The sequence below is a fragment of the Chiloscyllium plagiosum genome, unplaced genomic scaffold (genome assembly GCF_037043375.1).
Source record: "Chiloscyllium plagiosum isolate Xiang-an unplaced genomic scaffold, Cpla_swu_hap1 HiC_scaffold_19, whole genome shotgun sequence".
In the NCBI taxonomy this organism is placed as follows: domain Eukaryota; kingdom Metazoa; phylum Chordata; class Chondrichthyes; order Orectolobiformes; family Hemiscylliidae; genus Chiloscyllium; species Chiloscyllium plagiosum.
The window spans coordinates 23,689,976-23,710,503 of NW_028270157.1; the positions used below are offsets into that span (position 1 = coordinate 23,689,976).

At 40.9% G+C, this 20,528-nt stretch overlaps 1 protein-coding gene across 14 annotated transcripts in view; it reads right to left on the minus strand.

Annotated features, from left to right (window-relative positions):
- The window catches only part of LOC122559750 (voltage-gated potassium channel KCNC2-like), a 190,657-nt gene extending 182,995 nt beyond the window's left edge, over positions 1–7,662 (minus strand). For 12 of the 14 annotated variants that reach the window (XR_015760393.1, XR_015760392.1, XR_006314539.2 and 9 more), the window contains exon 1: positions 6,105–6,761. Coding sequence is in view for 11 of the 14 variants with exons in the window: in XM_087997137.1 (XP_087853263.1) it covers positions 6,105–6,650 (546 nt within the window). In the remaining 3 variants the exon portion in view is untranslated. Of the gene's footprint in view, positions 1–6,104 lie in introns of all 14 variants that reach the window. The other 2 variants (XM_043709706.2, XM_087997136.1) reach the window with 2 other exon arrangements.
- Between the last annotated feature and the right edge of the window lie 12,866 nt (positions 7,663–20,528).

The window sequence follows — 20,528 nt, forward strand, 5'->3', positions numbered from 1 at the left end:
TTAAATTGTATAGGAAAGATACACCTGGTTGACCAATAGGTCACCCTGTTTTCTCCATAGCAGCCATCTACCCACTTTGTAATTTCTAACTGGCGCAGTGCTTGGACAATTTTGCGCTGTGGGTCCACAGTACCAAGAAAGATCAAGCTGCCCAAATCAAATTCATATAGGATTCTTGCATCCAGAAGATCAGGAAGACTTCAATTCTATCAATTGCTGGATTCAAACCTCAATCCCAGTTGTAAACAACTCGTACTCTAGCCTCCTATCTCATCTAACTGTACACTCCTCTCTTGCCACCACTGCAGTCAATACCATGTTCATGTGTTTACATAGACTATTTAATGATGAGCTACAGGATACTCTTATTTACACCATAAATTTCCTTACTTGTTCATTCACAAGCCACCAAAGCAGTAAGTGAGTCATTGTCAGAGGCTCAACTATGATACAGATCATATTTTTCTGGCATCTCATCCTGTATGCATGTTAAACAAATAACTAAGTTGTCAAAAACTAGATGCTATTTTAATTTTAACTGGAAACTATATGGATTATAGTGATTTTAATGGCATTACTGTGACAGGTTTTATTCACAGCACCATCTGTTTTCACGGAGCTGATAGCTCTGTGTAATATATATTGTCATTTAAAAAACAATACCATTAGAATATGAAAAGATTACCAAGCAGTAATTTGAAGCAGTTAGGCTGCAAGTTGTTTAAGTGGCCTTTAACTGACCTAGCTTTCCATGCTGTTGAATAGATGTGAAAATGTAATTAGTGTTTTGCTTTTACACAGATGGTTCTTGGATTGCTGAGTTTTGGGATAAAGCAGCAATAGTTGAAGAATACTATCATGCTCATCAATACCAAATTAAACTCATTCAGTCCTCATTTTATTTCCCTTTTAAATTTAGTTCATATTATGAAATTTTCTTTTTTTATAACTTGTATGATTGTTAGCGTTTGCTTAACATTTGGTCATTGACCTCTGCACCGACAATGGTTTAGTTGGTCGGCTGTCCAGTTGCAACAACTCAAACAATTTTAATAAATAGATATTCACAAAAAAACTCCTATTATTTCTTTTCCTTTTTACTTATTTACATTTAAATGAAATAAAATTGCAGTTTTTAAACTCATACATGATTCCCATGAGAGTGTTGACATCTTTTTGGAACAGTTGCACATTTACATCAAAAGCTATTTTCTTGCATAGCAAATCCCACAAGAATTTAAAAGAGTTCTGAGTTAAATAATGAAATAAATTAATGAGAACCAAATTGGAGACAGATTGCAAACTTGTGTTTGCAAATATAATAAAAAAGCCACAAAATGGAATATAGAAATACATATAGTTATACAGTGGATCATTTACTGAATATTATTCTTTTTTTTTCCCATTTTTGCTTCTGTTACATCAATTCCGCATGAACTTTGTCTTCAGGTTTCATTTACTTAAATGGAGAAAATGCATGTTGGCAGCAGTCCAGACAAATAGCTAGGCCAAGTCCCTTTTACTCCATCTACCCTGCTTGCAACAGATCTACTTGAAATAGCTTATTGTTGCTCAGACTATGGCAAGATAATAGTGTAATGGTAGTGTTAATGCTTGTAATCCAGAGATTAATGCTTTGGGGATATGGGTTCTAATGGACCACAGCAACTGGCAGAATTTGAATTCAATTAATAAATTTGGAATATAAAACTAATCTTAGTGAAGAAAATATCTGATTGGAACCAATCTGGTTCACTAACGGCCTTTGGGGATGGAATCTATCATCCTTATCTGTCCTAGTTTATATATGCACTACACCCACAAAACGATGATTGGCTCTTAACTGCTTTCTGAAATGGCCTCGCAATCCACACAGCATTTGGGAATACGCAACAAATTCTGGGTCATGCCAGTGATGTACACCTCCCAGTAAAGGAAGTGTCAGGCAAAAGGTGGGATTTGCAATCCTCGTGAATTAGTGCTGGATCCACAACTGTCCACAATTTACATGACCTATTTGACCTGTGGAGATGGAAGTACAATTTCACAATGTTCAAATGACACCAAATTAGAAGGCATAGTTACTACAAAAAAACTAAATATATAGGTAAATATGAATAAGCACAAATTAATTTCAGTACAGGCAAATGTGAGGCAACACATTTGTTGTCAGGTATAAGGAGGTCATATTGCGATTGTTAAACAAGAGTCTGAATGGTTAGGCAAGCAAAAAAGTACAAGATCCACAAATGTAGCAAATAGGTTAAAATGGCTATAAAATTGCAAGCTTAGCTGGAGAGCTGTGCATAGTTCCCTTCTTCATATTATAGAAAAGAGATGCTGCAAAAGAAATCACAAAGAAAATACCAGAAACATGAGGAAAATGCTATCCAGAAAAGCTGTAAAGGCTGAAGCTCTTTACTGTTAAAAAAGATTGAGGTCTGACTTAAAAACTATGTCTTTAAGATAGTGAAAGAGTATGATGGAGCTGGAGTTTATACCAATGCCTGCACAACACCCCTGGGGAGGGATTAATATGTCAAGGAGGCTGCAATATTTGATGTCAAATCTTAGCAGGACATATACACTTAATGGTAAGGTCTTAGGGAGTGTTGCTGAACAAAGAGACCATAGATTGCAGGTTCATAGCTCCTTGAAAGTAGAGTCGCAGGTAGGTAGAATAGTGAAGAAGGCGTTTGGTATGCTTTGCTTTATTGGTCAGAGTATTGAGTACAGGAGTTGGGAGGTTATGTTGCAGCTGTACAGGACATTGGTTAGGCCACTGTTGGAATGTTGCGTACAATTCTGGTCTGCTTCCTATCAGAAAGATGTTGTGAAACTTGAAAGGGTTCAGAAAAGATTTACAAGGATGTTGCCAGGGTTGGAGGATTTGAGCTATAGGGAGAGTTTCAATAGGTTGGGACTGTTTTCCCTGGAGCGTCGGTGGCTGAGAGGTGACCTTATAGAGGTTTATAAAATCATGAGGAGCATGGATAGAATAAATAGACAATGTCTCTTCCCTGGGGTGGGGGGAGTCCAGAACTAGAGGGCATAGGTTTAGGGTGAGAGGGGGAAGATATAAAAGAGACCTAAGGGGCAACTTTTTCATGCAGAGGATGGTACAAGTATGGAATGAGCTGCCAGAGGAAGTGGTGGAGGCTGGTACAATTGCAACATTTAAGAGGCAGCTGGATGGGTATCTGGATAGGAAGGGTTTGGAGGGATATGGGGCGGGCGCTGGCAGATGGGACTAGATTGGGTGGGATATCTGGTCAGCATGGACGAGTTAGATTGAAGAGTCTGTTTTGTGTTGTATATCTCTATGACTCTATGGTGCCAATATCTGTTCCTGCCACGACTGTACCAATGCTGGGAGAGGCAGTGGGAGGCCTCCCATCCTTGGGCTAACTGCGATGCTTAATGGGTCAATTCATGGTGACTAAAGGACCTCTAAATACTGCGACTGGGATTTAATCCATGGTAGAAGTGGGCACTCAAAATAAGAGCTCAGCAGCTATCAATACTCAGGTTGGTACCTGGGCAATGAGTGGGTGGGGGGGGAGGGGAATACCCATTTTATAGGCCCACTGCACACATTGGAGGCCTTATCACGCCTCCTCACCCCATATTTCCCCTCCTTCAGGAACAGTCCAGCCCAACCTGGATCTCCGTCCACAGATTCTGCCAGACCTGTTGAGCTTCTTCAGCATTTTTGACTTTTTAAAAAATTTCAGATTGCCACAGCTACATGATTTTGCTTTTATTACCCCAATTCCCTGCCCATAATCCGCCTGGCTGATGATTAGTTTCAGAGACTGAATGCAGTTCTAGTTGCCCACCACTCGCGGTGGAGGGACCCCTCGGCCGTATTGTGGGGGTGGGGGGGTGGCGAATGGCTGTAGAATGTGCCAGCCACGTGGGGTCGCGCCAAGCAGCTGGGAGCATTCGCCAAGTCAGAAGGCATGAGAATATGACATTGGAATTTACATTTTGAAGCTAATTGGTGAGTTGCTTCAAGGAGCATATAATCAGATATGGTGAACATCAGATAACATCTGAGGCAGCAAAGCAGTCATTTGATGGAACAAACAGATTAAGAACGAATCCTAAAATAGTACTGAAATGTGTTGTGTATAATTCTGAAAGGTTTATTTTTCTTTATCGCTCAGTGGCATTTGACTCACCGGGATGCACAAGCAAGGCAAGAGACCAGATTTCAGTGCAAAGAAGATATTGGTCTCTATGGCAACGTGAACAGCAGCTGTGCAGCCAAGCAGAATGAGTGCAAGAGAGAAGAGCAGAGAGAGAGAGGCAGCAGCTGATTGCTGGTCCACAGGCTCCCAGTCAATCACAATAACCTCCTCCTTTTCAAATCATTTTAATACAGCACGCTGCTTCATATATAACGCATGGAAACTATGCAAACGGTGAATGGAAGCATGGTTTTCCAAGACAATAATTGACTGAAGACTGACTATTCAGCCAATCATTGCTAATTTTGCATCAATTATATAACTGCCAGTAATTCATTTACTGCAAGAATTGAAGAGAATTGCATGAACAGGAAGCGATTGCAAATGTATCGCTTTTCACTATCATCAGATTTCAATCAGATTTTTTTCACTTCCAAATTACTTCAATTTTTCAAAAATATGAGCATTAACACTGTTCTCATTCACCCTTCTATCAGGCTGATTAACATTGTGCATGGTAATAGGATTGTTCATATTCCTTGAACAGGAACAGTCCAATCGTATCTCAGGAGGCGACTTGTAATTCTCCATACCAAAAAAAACACTATTGCGGGGTCTTCCCCCCCCCCCCCCCCCCCCGTCTCAGAAGGAATACTTATTAGATTTGAATGGCTATTCAGTGATTGTCTTTCTAAACGAAAAAAATGGTTTTTCCATCATCTCCCCAAACCAATCGTGGAATTCGGTTCATGCCAACTGGAAAAGACTAACCCAGAAGCTGTGATTGTCAGTGAACGTGAAACTAAAGGGAAGTGATTGAAAGCAAAGTTCTAATAACAACCGGAGACGACAGTGTTAATTTGTAATCACCTACAGTCACTGACATTATGTACATTTCATTTTTTGTCACTATGCCAATGTCACTTCAGAGGCTTAGAGTTCCATCAGGAGGGAGCAATAAAGTTAGTCAGTTTAAAGTTTGAGATGTTGGGTTCGTTATTCATGGATGATTCTTCATGAAACAATAGGCTTTTTTTTCTTCGGGGAGCTGAAATTCTCTCCTTTCTAATAATCACAGCCGACCTGACCATGATGTGATTTGATTAATAAAACTTTGCACGTTTTGCAACAGGTTGTCACTACTACTCTACTTGTACTATATAAGCAGTTTTTTTTTGTTGTTGGCGGGGTAGTTAACCAGGTTTATGAACATAGCAGGTGCGGATTCATCTGTACTTGTCACCTGACTGTGAAATCTGTCGATATTGTAACCATCGCTATAGCAATTCTCGAAGTGGTAGATTCTCGGTTCTGTTTTTCCTTAAGATTATAACTGGCAACACGATGTGAGAAAATGATTCCAGTTAAAACATTTGTTAACCATCGTCAACCTTAAAAGCAATTTGCAGAACGCTTCTGAAGTAGTTATGAAATAAGATGAGCATGCGTATGATAGCCATTAAATGGTGGGACTGGTTCTAACAATTGCAGATGGGAAAGTGCTCCAAATATAGCTGCTACAGACTATCTACACTAAGAAACTAACTGCAGAATGTCTTCAAAACTGAAACTAAAAATTGCACCATTGGTGAGATTGGGGGAGGTGGATAAAACGAGTGATGGTAAACTCTGGAAGCTGTGCATATGTTTGGCTAAAACATTGAACAGCCGGACAACCTGTAACACTTTGCATTCGCAAGAAATAAAACAAAAAACCGCAATCGGCGCTAAAACGGCCCTTGTTACAAGAGATTTGCTCTCAGTTGTTTGCTTCTCTCTCTCTCTTACAGGCGCGGGGGAAGCAAAAAAAAGAGAAACAATAATTAAATGAATTGCGGCTAATAAAAGGGGAGGTAAAGCGTGGGTTCCTCTAGCAAAGTTTCAGCGAAACCCTCGCCTTCAGGTTCTTACCCTGGCTGCTCTGGATGAGTAGGGATCTTCGAAGAGTGCCCAGATCCGGGGTTGCCACCTCTTCCATCGGTTGGCCTTGCCCGTAGCGCCCGGGCTACACTCCTCGATGCCCAGTCTCCTGTTGAGCTCATCCTCATCGTCTGGCTCCGGGGACTCGCCGTTCAGCAGGTCGGGCGCTTCGAAGATGTCCAGCGCTTCCTCGGCGTCCCGGTGCTGCCTGTAGGTCATCCAGCAGCAAGGCTCCACGTCGGTCTCATCGATGCCCCAGAAGGCGAGCTCCTCCTCGAAGAGGGGCCCGCACACATCAGCCGGGCAGTGCAGCTTGCCCGTCCGGTAGTAGTTGAGCACATAGGCGAACACTCCCGGGTGGCGGTCGAAGAAGTACTGGTTAACTCGAGGGTCGCAGTCAGGGAGGCTCTGCCCATCCGAGTCGGCGAGCAGGGCTAGCCGGGTCCCGGGCAGCGTCTTCAACGTGGTCCTGTAAGTTTCGTGCCGAGTTCCCCCAACATTGAGAACTATCCGCTCGTTGTCGTCAATCTTGCCCATCTCTCCGGCTCAGACATGACTCGGAAACGAAGACCCGAAGCTGTGAATTGTTTTTTTTTTGTTGTTGTTTGTTTTGAGGTGGGGGGTGGGGGGGGGGGGGGGGGGGGTTGGCGTGTGCTGTGTGTGTGTTATTTTCTCTCTCTGGCTGTGTTTTCTTTTACCCCCCCTCCTGTGAAACCACCAAGTCGATGGTAAGGTTAGCTGCTATCCCCTTAGCGCCTTCCCCATTCGCATCTTGCCAGACAGTGAGGCGGGCAGGTGAAGTCAAACGGAATGACAGTTCTGCTTAAAATTGATCAGTCACCTCTTTTCCCTCCTCGGAGATGCAGTCGACCTCTATGTGTGAGAGAGAGGGAGGGAGAGAGAGAGAGAAGTGATGGGCTTATTTCCAGAAAGTACGTGACCATATTTTCCCTCCATCAAAAAAACACACACACCAGACAACACCCTGCTCCCGACAACCACGATGCAGCTTCTGTGCAGATTGTTTTTTTTAAAACATCTCTCCCCTCTTGTTATTTAACAAACTGCCTTTTGAAAGTCACTGGGGAGAACAACGCGTTTGCAGATAAGACAACCAGACATTTTTTTCTCTCTCTGTTGTTTGTTAGATATTCGTTTAGTGTGGACTTGCGGAAAGACGGTTTAAATCCTAGTGGTCTCCAGGGCTGATGCTAAAAGCAAAACTCAAACACACACACACACACCGACAACCTGCTGGATGAGAAAGGCGCATTTACAACGGCATTTCCAACAAGCCAAAGCATCACCCTCAGGTTTCAGACATGGATATGATTGCTTCCTTGCAACACTCCGTGCCTGTTTTAATCGAGACTGAGCTTTCAGGAGGTTTCTTCAAATACAAACCCAGCAAATAAATGAATGACTTTCACGATATCAGTTCGTGTACGCGTTCACTATCTGTCAACGTCGATCAACGTGAAGCGGAAAATAAGCTCCCAATTCATACATGTATTTATATAATAAACCACAACAGCGATGAGACTGAGGATCCTTTGAAGACATCTGTTGAAGTGTCAATCTGTACAGGTTTGTTTCTGGAGTGAGTACACACTAGCAGCTCAACATTTAGGAAAAATGTCGGCAGCTAACCTTGTAACATTCTCAAGTACCATCAATCACAAATAGTGTTAAACTTTTGTTTCCTCAAGCATTCATAGTTGTCAAGGTTGAGGGTGCCTGGTTCAACAGATGGAGAAAAAGCGGCCTCTAGCTTTTGGTGAACCTCTTGCCAACTCTCAGCAGCAGCAGCAGCCGACACCAATCTCATAACAGAGGAGCTGTAACTGTAATTTTAACCACTCTATATTTCTTCCTCCTGGAATCATTTTACCAGTAGATAAATTTTAATAGGGTCCATTCAGTCAATATAAGTATCGATTAATTACATTGTGTTGATTTTCTCTAATCCACGTCAGAATACTGTATATTAATAACTTCCCGCAACACGTTTCCCTGCTTTGCTGGAGAACCGAAATACAGTTTAAGATCGGTTTTGTCAGCACGTAGGGAACAGTGATAGGAAACCTCATAAATTGTTTCTAAATATGTAAACAGAATGTGCAAACAAGTGGGAAGTGTGAAATTAAGGCAGCAAGTCAGCTTCCACTGATAGCTTCGTTGTTCACAAAACAAAGTCTTGGAGGACTTGGATCTAGGTCGATCATTTTGTACTTTTTTTAGTTTTTAATTTCAGTGGTGTTTCTCTCTCGGTAAAAAGGGTACGCCTTGTTATTTTCTGTACTACAGCAGGGTTATTACTTACCCCTCACAGATTTTTTAAAAAGTGCAAAACCCCAGCCAGCACTGCTCCCCTAGAAATAGACTCTTTGTGTACACAATTATGAAGTGTGAAACACAATTTATTATTCTGGTGCTGAGGTTTAGCTGCCTCCTTTTAAGTCACAAGGTCCATTTGCCTTTAAGAAAACACTGAATGAAAGCAAAGAACAATCTGGATTGTATTTGTTTCTATTTGAAGTTTAGTTGATAAGTTTGCTCCAGTGTCAGGCCTACGTTCTTGAGTTTTTAAAAATATGACACATAAATTTGACAGTGTCAAACTCAAAATATTACCGAGAGGTGCCTCAGGTGAGAGTTATAGGTACTTTTAATCAAATTGCTCAGCAATGTTAATGATACACTCTGGAGTAATAGAGAAAGCGGGAGCGAGATACTGAGATTGCATGATCAGCCATGATCTTCTGAATGGTGGTGCAGGCTCCAAAGGCCGAATGGCCTACTCCTGCATCGATTTTCTGTGAGTAGGTGGGATGTGAACACAAGCTTTCTGACCTCGAGGTAGAATCCAGAACAGAGCCTCTAAAGGGGAGAGTTGCATATTAACTTCACTAAAAGCCAGCTAATGAATTAGAACCAGGACTTGACAGCTTCAGATACTTCACAATAGGCAGAGTACAGGCACTTGCAAAATGAACTCTTTGCTGTTTGATATGTCTGCAATTGCTAAACTTGTTAAACATTCTGAGTGTACTAATAGTGATGTGAACAACTAATTTAAGATAATCAGTCAATCTTGTAATGTGGCTCATTTATGCTTGCTCGAGGCACCAAACAGTCATAGAAACCTACCCTCTGCAAACAAAATGAATACATCAAGGTCTTGCACCTTTTTGGGTTTAAGCATGGGAAATCCATAGTCCCCTGTTGCTTTTTCCATGGCAATGCTTCTTCCAATCAGAGATGACTGCAAATTCAACAGGACCATTTTCTCCAGGAGTATAAATTAAGACCATTTGAAATTTGGCACGCTTGCATTCGTCTTGATGGCAGCAAGAAAAAAATCTTCAGCAATGTGTCTTTCTCTTCAGTAATGTTCAATACGGCATTTTAATTTTCTGGGATGGAATTCACCTGGTTCCTTTGCTTGCTTGTTAGTAAATTCCTATTGATCAAATTCTGTCCTGTCCTTTTCAAAACTTCTACTCCTTATAGAGGTTTATAAAATCAGGAGGGGTATAGATAAGGTGAATGGCAGTTGTCCTTTCCCTAGGGTGGGGCTTTCAAGATTAGGGGGCATATTTTTAAGATGAGTGGAGAAAGATTTAAAAAAGACATGAAGGACATATTTTTTAAACAGAGTTATTTGTGTGTGGAATGAACTTCCAGAGGAAGTGGTGGATGTGGGAATAGTTACAACATTTAAAAGACATTTAGATAAGTACATGCATAAGACAGATATATGGGTCTAGATGAAAGTCGTGCTGGAAAAGCACAGCAGTTCAGGCAGCATCCAAGGAACAGGAAAATCGATGTTTCAGGCAAAAGCCTTTCATCTTTGTTTTTACCTAAGACAGATATGGGTCAAGCGCAGGAAAGTTGGACTAGTTTAGTCTGGGATTATGCTTGGCATGGGCTGGTTGGACCAATCGGTCTTTTTCTGTGCTGTGTGATTTTATGGTGCTCTATTCTTAAAAAAAACCTTGACTCATCCAATCTCATTTACTGTCCATTCTGTAACCTTCTGTTTCTTACAAAGGCCTTTTAACTGCAGACCAGAAGTATACACACTTCTCTTAAACCTGTCTATTTAAGTTCCTTCAGTTCAGCATTCACCTTGTTTAGAGCTGCAAGCCCACCTTGGCCTAAATTACAAATAATACCCTTCTGCATCTTCAGCACAATAGAATTATCCATTTGCTCATTGACCGTCTGGTTCTGATAACCATGACATATCTTTTTACATGTAGCGCCGTCAAACGAATGGCACATTATGATTGGATTGCTTTCGAAGAAGCATTGAATATCACAATTAAAGTTCTGCAGAATTACTTGCAACCACATTTTGAAATGAAATCCCAGCCTTTGCCCATTTATTCATGACAATGAAATAATTGAATCACTCAGTGACTACCTTCATTTTGCAAAGAGTATCTTTCCCTTCAGTAAAATCTTATTCTCTCCATTCACAATTATTACCCCGGTACAAATCCATCCTTGCTCTTTCAAGCTTAGGAAAACAAACTTCAGCATGCCTGACAATCAGTTGGTTTAGCTATCGATCACCAGCTGAGGCTGGCTGATATTAAGTTTTGGAAATATATTGCTGGAAAAGCGCAGCAGGTCAGGCAGCATCCAGGGAACAGGAGAATCGACGTTTCGGGCATAAGCCCTTCTTCAGGAAGTTATTAAGTTTTACCAGGCTTTAGTATTTGCAAAACCAGATACTATGTTGGAAACATACGGAAAACAAAGAAAACATCCAGTTGATTTTTCATCCAATCAGCTGTCTCCAGAACTCTCATGTCTAATATTATGAGTGAGAAGCTCATTGATTTCTTTGTATCTCAATACATTTATTCAATTGACTCTCCCTTGTTAACTAAAACAAATTTCACCCAGTGGGCCTTCATTCTAACCCTGAACTCTCATCTATCTTCACAGTTCCTGCCATCATTCTTCCACTCCCTATATGAGCTTATCTCATACACTTTCTACTTCTAGAACTCCATGTCCACCGGAATAATGATCACTCAGCATCCCCTTTAGCTGCTTTGATATGGTAAATAGCTGCTCTTTGTCAAGCACTGCTCCACTTCATTTTCAAAACTGCTACCAATGGTACAAAGTATCCCAAAATCAGTTCTTGTTGAATCAAACAGGAGTGGTATCACAAAACCTACAAATGAATTAGCTCAAGAACTGTAATTAAAGTCTATCTGTAAATTGTGGTAATTTAGAAAAGTGTATTATTAAGTAGCAGAAATAAATGTAAGTCAGAAGCAAGACAATAAAGTATATAAGTAAGACAAAGTGAGGTAAGTGAAGGAGCATAATGTTAATGTAATGGAAACAAGTTTAAGATTAAGATTAGGAATGTCAGGTGAGCTCAGTCCCACGTTTTACATGGCCTGCAGTTTGTGGGAGTTTGTGGATGCTCCTGGATGACCACACCTGCAGGAAGTGCCATCAGTTTGATCATTTTGAGCACAGGGCTTTAGAGTTAGAGTGTCAGCTGGAAGCAAAGCAGTGTATTTGTGAGGCTGGGAGTTCTGTGGATTGTATGGTTTTAGATGGGGTCATCCTGCAGCTTAAGGATGTGTAATCAAAGAGGGAATGGGTAACCAGCCGTCGGAAGAAAGGTAATCAGGAAATCCCCAAAGCATATCTCACTCAAGAACAGATGCTCTGTATTGGAAAACACTGAGAGTGGCAGTTCCTTTGGGGAGCCAGACTCCAGCTGCACAAAAGGGAAGCAGAATAAGAAGGAGAACAAGTTTGTAAGGAGATTCAATAACAAGGGGTACAGACTGGTGTTTCTGTGGCAACAGATGTGATTCCAGGATGGTGTAATGTCTCCCTGGGGCCAGGGTCAAGGATATCACTGAATGATTGCAGGGCACTCTGAAGGGAGAGGACAGTTAGATATCCTAGTTCACACTGGGAACAATATCGATTGAAAGAGAAGTGAGGTCTGCTATAAGGATTTAGGGGACTAAGTAGCAGATTATAAAAAAACCTGAAACAGCTATAATCTCGGGATTACTCCCAGTGCTATGAACCCGTGAATATAGGAATTGGGACATAGAACAGATGCAATCATGGCTGAAGAGTTGGTGAGGGAGGGACAGTTTTAGATTACTAGGCACTGCATCCATTTCTAGATAAGGTGGAACCTGTACAAGTCTGATATCCTTGCAGGGAGGTTTACTAGTGCGTTTGTTGGGGTAAAAGTAGAGGGTATTGCACAGACAACTATAAAAGAAGAGCCAGGTCAGTTGAGTAGACAGTGCAAATAAAGCCAAGTTAAGGCACATGGGAGCATGGCAAGGCTGGATGGCTGTTAGTTCAAGGAATCTTATGAGTCAGGCAGCTGATTTGAAGGTGTTGAATAACACATGGGAATTTGGCATAATTGTTTTCATGGAGACATAGTTGAGGGAGAGGAAGGACTGGCAGCTCAATATTCTGGGTACAGCATTATTAGGCAAGATGGGGGAGTGAAAGTATAAAAGAGGAGGTGGCATTGCAATATTGACCAAGGACTCAGTTACTGCAGAAATGAGAGTTGATATCTTAGAAGGTTCCTCATATGAGACAATACGGGCAGAAGTTAAAAGCTAAAGGGGGATAATCACTTTGCTGAGTGTATACTACAGACCCCAAACAAGAGGGAGATAAAAAAACAGACGTGTGGGCAAATCTCAGAGAAGTGTAAAAATACTAGAGTAATAAAAGTAGGGGTTTATCATCGTTCCCAATATTAATTGGAACATACAAAGTGTGAAAGGTTTGAAAGGAACAGAATTCTTAAAATGTGTCCAGGAGAGATTTTTAAGTCAGCATGTACAAAGTCAAACAAGAAAGGAGATGGCACCGGAACTAATTTTAGGGAACAAAATGGTAGATATGGCAGTAGGGGAGGGTTTCAGTAATAATGACTCTAATTCAGTAAGATTTTAGCTAATTTTGGACGAGGACAAAGATGGACTGGAAATAAAGGTTCTGAATGGGGAAAGCTGGGTTTTAATAGGAATCCGGCCAATTTGGACAGGGGAGCAGCTACTTGCAGGAAAACTCACATCGGAAGGGCAATTGTGAGAGTACGTGGCCAATATGTTCCCATAAAGGTGAAGGGTGAGACCAACAAGCAGAGAGAACCTTGGATATCAAGGAAGGTACAGGGGTTCAATAAGAAGAAAAAGGTTATGGTAGGTTCTGTAGGCTCAACACTTCAGATGTGCTAGAGAACTATGGGAAGTGCAGGTGGTTGCTAAAAAACAAAATTAGGAGAGCAAAGAGGGGACATGAAAGAGTCAGGCCCATAAGCATCCAAAGTTGGAAACTGTGTGTGGAGTCAGAAAACATAACCGAGGAGTTAAACAAGTACTTTGAATCTAAATTCACAATAGAGAAGGACAACATAGGTCTAGAGATCAGGGAGGGGTGGGGCCATATATTTGAACAAATTAGCATTGAGAGGGAGGAAGTATTCATAATCGTAGGAGATTTGAAAGTGGATAAATCCTCAGGCTCAGATAAAATGGGAAACAGAGGAGGAAATTGCAGGGGCTCTGGCATTAATTTTAACTGGAAGACAATTAATGTGATGCCATTATTCAAGAAAGGTTGTAGGGATAAACTGGGAAACTACAGACCAATAAATCTAACATCAGTGGTAGGGAAACATTGGAAAACAATTTCTGAGGGAATAATTAATCTGCGCTTGGAGAGGTAACAAACAGTCAAGGATAAATTATGATTAATCAGCATGGCTGTATAGGGGGAAGATCGTGACTCTCAATTTGATTGAATTTCTGAGGAAATGGCTTGATATGTAGCTGAGGGCAGCACTACTGATGTTGTCTACATGCACTTAAGTCAGCCATATGACAAGGTTGCACCTCGCAGACTGGTTTAGAATGTGAGAGTCTATATAATCCAACATTGGCAGGAAGCAGAGAGCAATGGGCAAAGGGTGTTTTCCTGATTGAAAGCCTATGTCCAGTGGTCTACTACAGAGTTCAGTGCTGGGTACTTTAATGATTGAGACATGACTGTAGAAGCTATTGTTATGGACTAGGCCAGACCACTCAAAACATTCTTAAACAGGCAGTCCTAGACCTAACTTTGCAAATTGTTTTGGTAAGTGTACAGTGAAAATTACCTAGAGTAAGATAGCTAGGTTGACTACTAATTTTTAAAACAGACAAAAAATTTATTCATAAAATTACACAATGAAACACAAAGAACAGAATGAAGAACCCCTACAGAGCTCAAACTATCCAGCTAGACTTAATTATGCTGTTCCGAATACACACAACAGTTCCAATAAGAAATCTCCCTTTAAAACCCAGTATAAATGGAACACATGTTTATAGGTTGAAGTTGAAGGGCAGAAAAGAGACAGAGTTTCCACACAGTTCCCTGTTGAACTTCCCAGTTCAAGACTGAACTATAAACAGCTTAGCTCAGCTCAGCTAAACAGCTGACTACACCCCTCTCAGTATACATGTCACTTCTAAAGCATGACCACTTTGGCCTGAAGTCTCATCTGTTTACATATAAACAAAAAGCCTCTCAAAGTCCTTTTTATCTCTGTACCAAAGAAGACTGATCAGAGTCCGACCCGCTTTATTGCAGCTCTGAAACAAAACAAGGACAGAGTCTCCTTGAGCCAAGGAACAGCTTTTAGCAAAAAAGGGACTAGCTTTGTATCAATATGATCAGTAAGCTCACAGATGAAATGAAAATTGATGGTGTAAATAGTAAGAGGAAAGTCTGAGACTGCAGGACAATATAGATGGGCTAGTCAAATGAGCTGAACTATGACAGATGAAATTAATATCCAAAAGCATGATGTGATGCATTTTGGGATGACTTACAAGGCAAGAAAATACACATTGAATGGCAGGGGCCTGGGAAGAACAATGGTTCAGAGGTGCATGTCCATGTCCTCAAAAACAGCAAGACAGGCAGAGAAGATGGTTAAGAAGGCAGATGGGAAACTTGCCATTATTAGTCAGAGATTGAATACAAGAACAAAATTATAATGGAAATGTCGACAACGTAATTTAGGCCAGTACTTTGTGCAGTTGTGGTGGCCACACTGCAGGAAAGAAGTGAATGCACAAGAGAGAGTAAATGGGAAGAAAGCTTTCAGCTTCATAGAGGGGTCAATAAGCAGGAGGTACAGTTCTAACTTAAGGAGAGGGAACTTTCAAGAGGATTGGAGGAAAACATTTATCATCCAGAAGTTTGTAGATATCTGGAACTGACTGCCTAAAAAGGTGTTACAGGCAGGAAACCTCAAGACATTTAAGTATTATTTAGATGAGCATTTGAGATGCCATAGAATACAAGCCAATGGGTCAAGTGCTGGAAAATGAGGTTACAATGAAGTCCAGAACAGACATGATGAGCCTTTTTCCATGCTGTAAAACCCTATGACTTTATAATACCAACCCCAAACAACCACCTTTAATCCCTTTCTCCAAATAAATAAACATTTTAGCTCTGATCTTTTTTCCCCTTCCCACTTTTCCCTACCATATTTATGGAGAAATTGAGGACTGCAGATGCTGGAGATCAGAGCTGGAAATGTGTTGCTGGAAAGGCGCAGCAGGTCAGGCAGCATCCAGGGAACAGGAGAATCGACGTTTCGGGCATAAGCCCTTCTTCAGGAAGGGCTTATGCCCGAAACGTCGATTCTCCTGTTCCCTGGATGCTGCCTGACCTGCTGTGCCTTTCCAGCAACACATTTCCAGCCCTACCATATTTATGCCCAGCTCTCAAAATTATTTGAACAAATCCATCCAGTTAGATTGTTGTCCTTTTACTGCCACTTCAAGGACCAATTGTCAACATTCAAGCAACATTGCGTGTATCAGTGATCATAGTAGGTGATGGACCCATTCCTCTTCAACCACATTGCTGCCTTAACTATCATTAATTGTTATGGGTGGCACAGTGGGACAGTGGTTAGCGCTGCTACCTCACAGCACCAGGAAACTGGTTTTGATTCCAGCCTCGGGCTGTGCAGAGTTTGCACATTCTTCCCAAGTCTGCATGGGTTTCCTCCAGGTATTCCAGTTTTGTCTCACAGTCCAAAGATGTGCAGGTTAGGTAAATTGGATATGCTAAATTGTCCGTAGTGTTCAGGGATGCATAGGCTAGGTATATTAGCCAAGGGAAATGTAGAGTAATAGGGGGATGGGAATAGGTTTGGGTGGGATACTCTTTGGAGGGTCGGTGTGAACTTGATGGACCAAATGGTCTGTTTCCACACTAGTGATTCTATGAAAAAAACATACCATTCTCCTCTAATATCTTTCTTCCTTCTTCCTGTTCTTATTTGCAGATGGATCTTGTGTGGTTCCAGACTTACTGATCTGCTTACAGCAGGGCATTTCTACCATCACCTCCCACCACTACATGATCATTTTGGGAACCTCCTCGGATTGTGTCCTGTCTCAACCCTGTCTTTGGAAACATCCAAGGAAAGGGGGACAACAGATGACATTTGTCTTTTAACATCTCTTGTCACGTCTTTGTTAACAGTCTTGGATGACCCACAATTTCTCCCAGTTGAACATTGGAAAGAATAATGCCATCATATTGAATACCTCTACAAACTTTGTATACTTATGAGAAACTCCATGCTGCTAAATCGTCAGTTTCAGGTTGATCCTGACTGTTCAATGCCTCAACAGCCTAATTAACCCAAAGCAGAGCTTATGTAATCACATGTTTCCTTTTACCAAAATGATTTATTTTCATCTTGATAATATTCCTCAGCTGTACACCACCCCAGACTAATAAAACCCTCTTCTCTGCTATTTTTAACTGCAGGCTCTATTATTCCAATGGCTTCCCAATAGACGTCTATCCTTTACTCCTTAAAACATCAGTTCATTCAAAGATTTTTATATCTACTTTATTTGCAACACTTCCTCCCAATTCCCTTCATTACAACAATGAGTGCATTTCGGAAATATTTCATTGGCTATAACATACTTTGACATATCCTGTGGTCATGGAAGGTATTAAATAAATATAAGCTTTTCTTTTTGTTCAACTATCACCTCAGTCTTTCTTGATCTACGTTGGCTTTTGTTCTCCAAACACTGAAGCTAGAAATTCTCATCTTCAGGTGGAAATCTGTCCATGTTGCCATCATCCCCCTGCTCCTCCCTCGATCTCAGTAATCAAACATAGGCTGAAACTTTAAACATCTGACTGCAGCTTTTGCACAACTACTTCTCTTTTCATCCTGTACTTAACATTCAGCCACATACACTGGAATTTCTTCTCTAATGTCCTCTGACAATAAGCCTCCTTCTCTCTTTTCAAAAAACCTTTCTTTTAAAATCAGTTTTGACATGGGGGCGGCACATTGGCTCAGTGGTTAGCGCTGCCGCCTCACAGCGCCAGGGACCCGGGTTCAATTTCCGGCCTCAGACGACTGACTGTGTGGAGTTTGCACATTCTCCCTGTGTCTACGTGGGTTTCCTCTGGGTGCTCCGGTTTCCTCCCACAGAACAAAGATGTGCAGGTCAGGTGAATTGGCCATGCTAAATTGCCCGTAGTGTTAGGTGCATTAGTCGGGGATAAACGTAGGGGAATGGGTCTAGTTGGGTTGCTATTCGGAGGGTCGGTGTGGACTTGTTGGGCCGAAGGGTCTGTTTCCACACTGTAGGGAATCTAATCTAATCCAATCCAATATACTCCGATCAGCTTCGTAATGTCTTCACATTTGGCTCACTTTACAACTGTCCTACTATAAAGCATCTTATGAACTTATATGACACCTTTTACATCGTAAAACATTTGATGATGATTGTTTCTATATTGAAAGGTGCTATGCAAATTCAGGCTATAGTTGTTATATTAAGGTAGTCATTTAAATTCCTTGTTGATGTCGCTGGGATTGCTATCCTAGTTTTACTTTCAGGGAATAGGAGGCTAATCACACACTTAACAGCTGTCAAAGCTATATATTTCACTTCTGCCTGCAGATGCAGGTTTGTGCAAATTGACAGGTAGGCACAGGCCATCTGCTGTTCTGACTGAGCCATGTAGTATTTCATTCATTCTTCCCCCTTCTCTTTCAAATATATTCATTTCAGAAAAATCCTATCAGAAAATGGATTTGGCAGTAATGCTGCTGAAGGTAATTTCAAAATAAAAGAATTTGCCACAAATGCCAGTGAGAACCTAACTTCCAGCATAAGAAAACAAATAGAGAAAAGGTGAAGAAATGGCTGCAATATGTTTGCTTTCCCATGACTATGTTCTGAAAATCAGCCTCTGCATACTTACTATTGCTTAATAATTGCAGACAGTCAATTCACGTGAGCTTAATTATGAATGGAGGTCCTGTGCGCCAGGAAATGAAACTAGGATGTCCCTGTCCTCAAATCCTCATTCAAAAAAAATCCTTCACCTATTTTGCATAAGTGCCTTTCCTGCATTTTATTTCAATCCAATAGTGTCAACCTATAATAAGCTGGAATTTCTATGCAAGCTGGTATCACAACAAATGTTGGATGAATCAGGGAAAAAGAAAAAGTGCTATGAAATCCACATTGTAAACAGATAGACATTGAATAGATATTTCCCATTTTACATGCTGGTAGTTAATTTAAATGATTGCAGTATTTACTTCTCTCTCTGCAATAGACAAGAAAACCACTATTTACTTTCTCGAGCCAATCACAAGTATTTATTTTAGTACACATGGGAGATTGCTTATCACAACAGCATTTATATACTGCACTTCATCCTATCTGCATCAACTTTATTTCACCAAAAGATCTGTCATTTTAAGACTGGTTCCCTCCTATTGTCTTCTTTCAGCCCTCTGATCATTACCTGTGCATACCAAAACAAATTTGGCAATATAACTAGGTCTCTGTAACTTTCCTCATGTCCATTTACATTCATGTTTTAGCTGTTGCTCCTGACTCATCTCCATCATCTTTCCCTCCTTTACTACTTTCTGCCCCTTTCTTCTGTTTATGTTTCCTAGACCCCTTTTTCTTGTCATTCCCCCATCCTTTCTTTCTCCTCACTGTGATGTTCTGGTTTTTCAAATCTGTAGTCTAACCATTCATCACTTACACTCCTACACTCTATCCTGAGCTTGAGCCCCACTTGGACAATCCCACGGTTTCTCTCTGTACCTCTTATCTCTCCTGCGAGCCTCTGAAGGGATAAACAAGGTGGTAATTGCTGCATGCTTATGAGCACAACTCAAACTATTCATTCAAATAGCCTTGCTAACCCTTACATTCACCAAACCCAGGGAGTGTATTTTCTAACCTTTTCTCATTTCATCAATTCCTGTAAATGTTAATCCTGTAGAGTCTTCCTGCAGATCAACTTTCTTCACATCTCCCTCCAGATTATCCAGTCACTTGTGACTGAAGCCTTTGCTATCACGCTTGAATGATTTTACTGACCAATGGGTATTTAGCATAGGTGAATGGATAAATGACACCTTAATAAAGGACCCTCTCCTGGCTATTCCTTCCATCACTTTCTACAACACAACCTCTACAATGAGTCAAGACAGCATTGTTTTTTTCCCCAAATCAAAGGTTTGTCGTATTCTTCTTTTGAGTATCTCAACTTGTTTAATCTCAATCTTCAATCTTACAACAGTCCGGCCTTTGTTCTGCCATTTACCAGAATATTTCCATAACTACATCCACAAAATCATCACCTGAACCATGTATACAGAGTGATATCTTAATTGGTGCATCTAGGAATGCAGATTAATGACATTAAATATTATTAGTTTTCATTCAAATTTGGGGTTTGCATTGTGGTTCATCGTGAACAATCCCCTTCATGTTCCATCTGTTATTTTTTTTGACAAGTGAACTTTGTGTGTGGTTAGAATTCAGGTAACTGACCTGTTCCTTTGTTCAACCTTGTCGAGGATGAAAATGATTCAGTATACTTGTGAATAGTATGCCACTAGAGGGACACATTCCTAATGTTATCCATCTCATAGCCTAGAAGGGAAAAACCATGGAGCTAACAGGGTAATAATCTGCTACTGCTGTGTGCGATGACTGACTACTTCTGGGTACCTTATTTTCCACATCTACCCATATGGTTAAGGGTTGTTTGCAATAATTTGCTGCCTCCAATCCACCTTTGTCTTTGGCCTAACGATTGAATAATGGAAATGGATATACAACTGTAGAATATCTACAGAAGTTATACTGTTCTTAAATAAAAAGAAGGTTTATTGTGAGAGAGTAATAGGTACAAATATATTTGGTGAGGTTTGATTATTAAAACCTTAGGAGCTGCTACAAATTAATCTGCCCCTTTTAAAAGCTAGAGTAGAATTATTTGCCCCACATCAGCAGACATCAGCAGAAT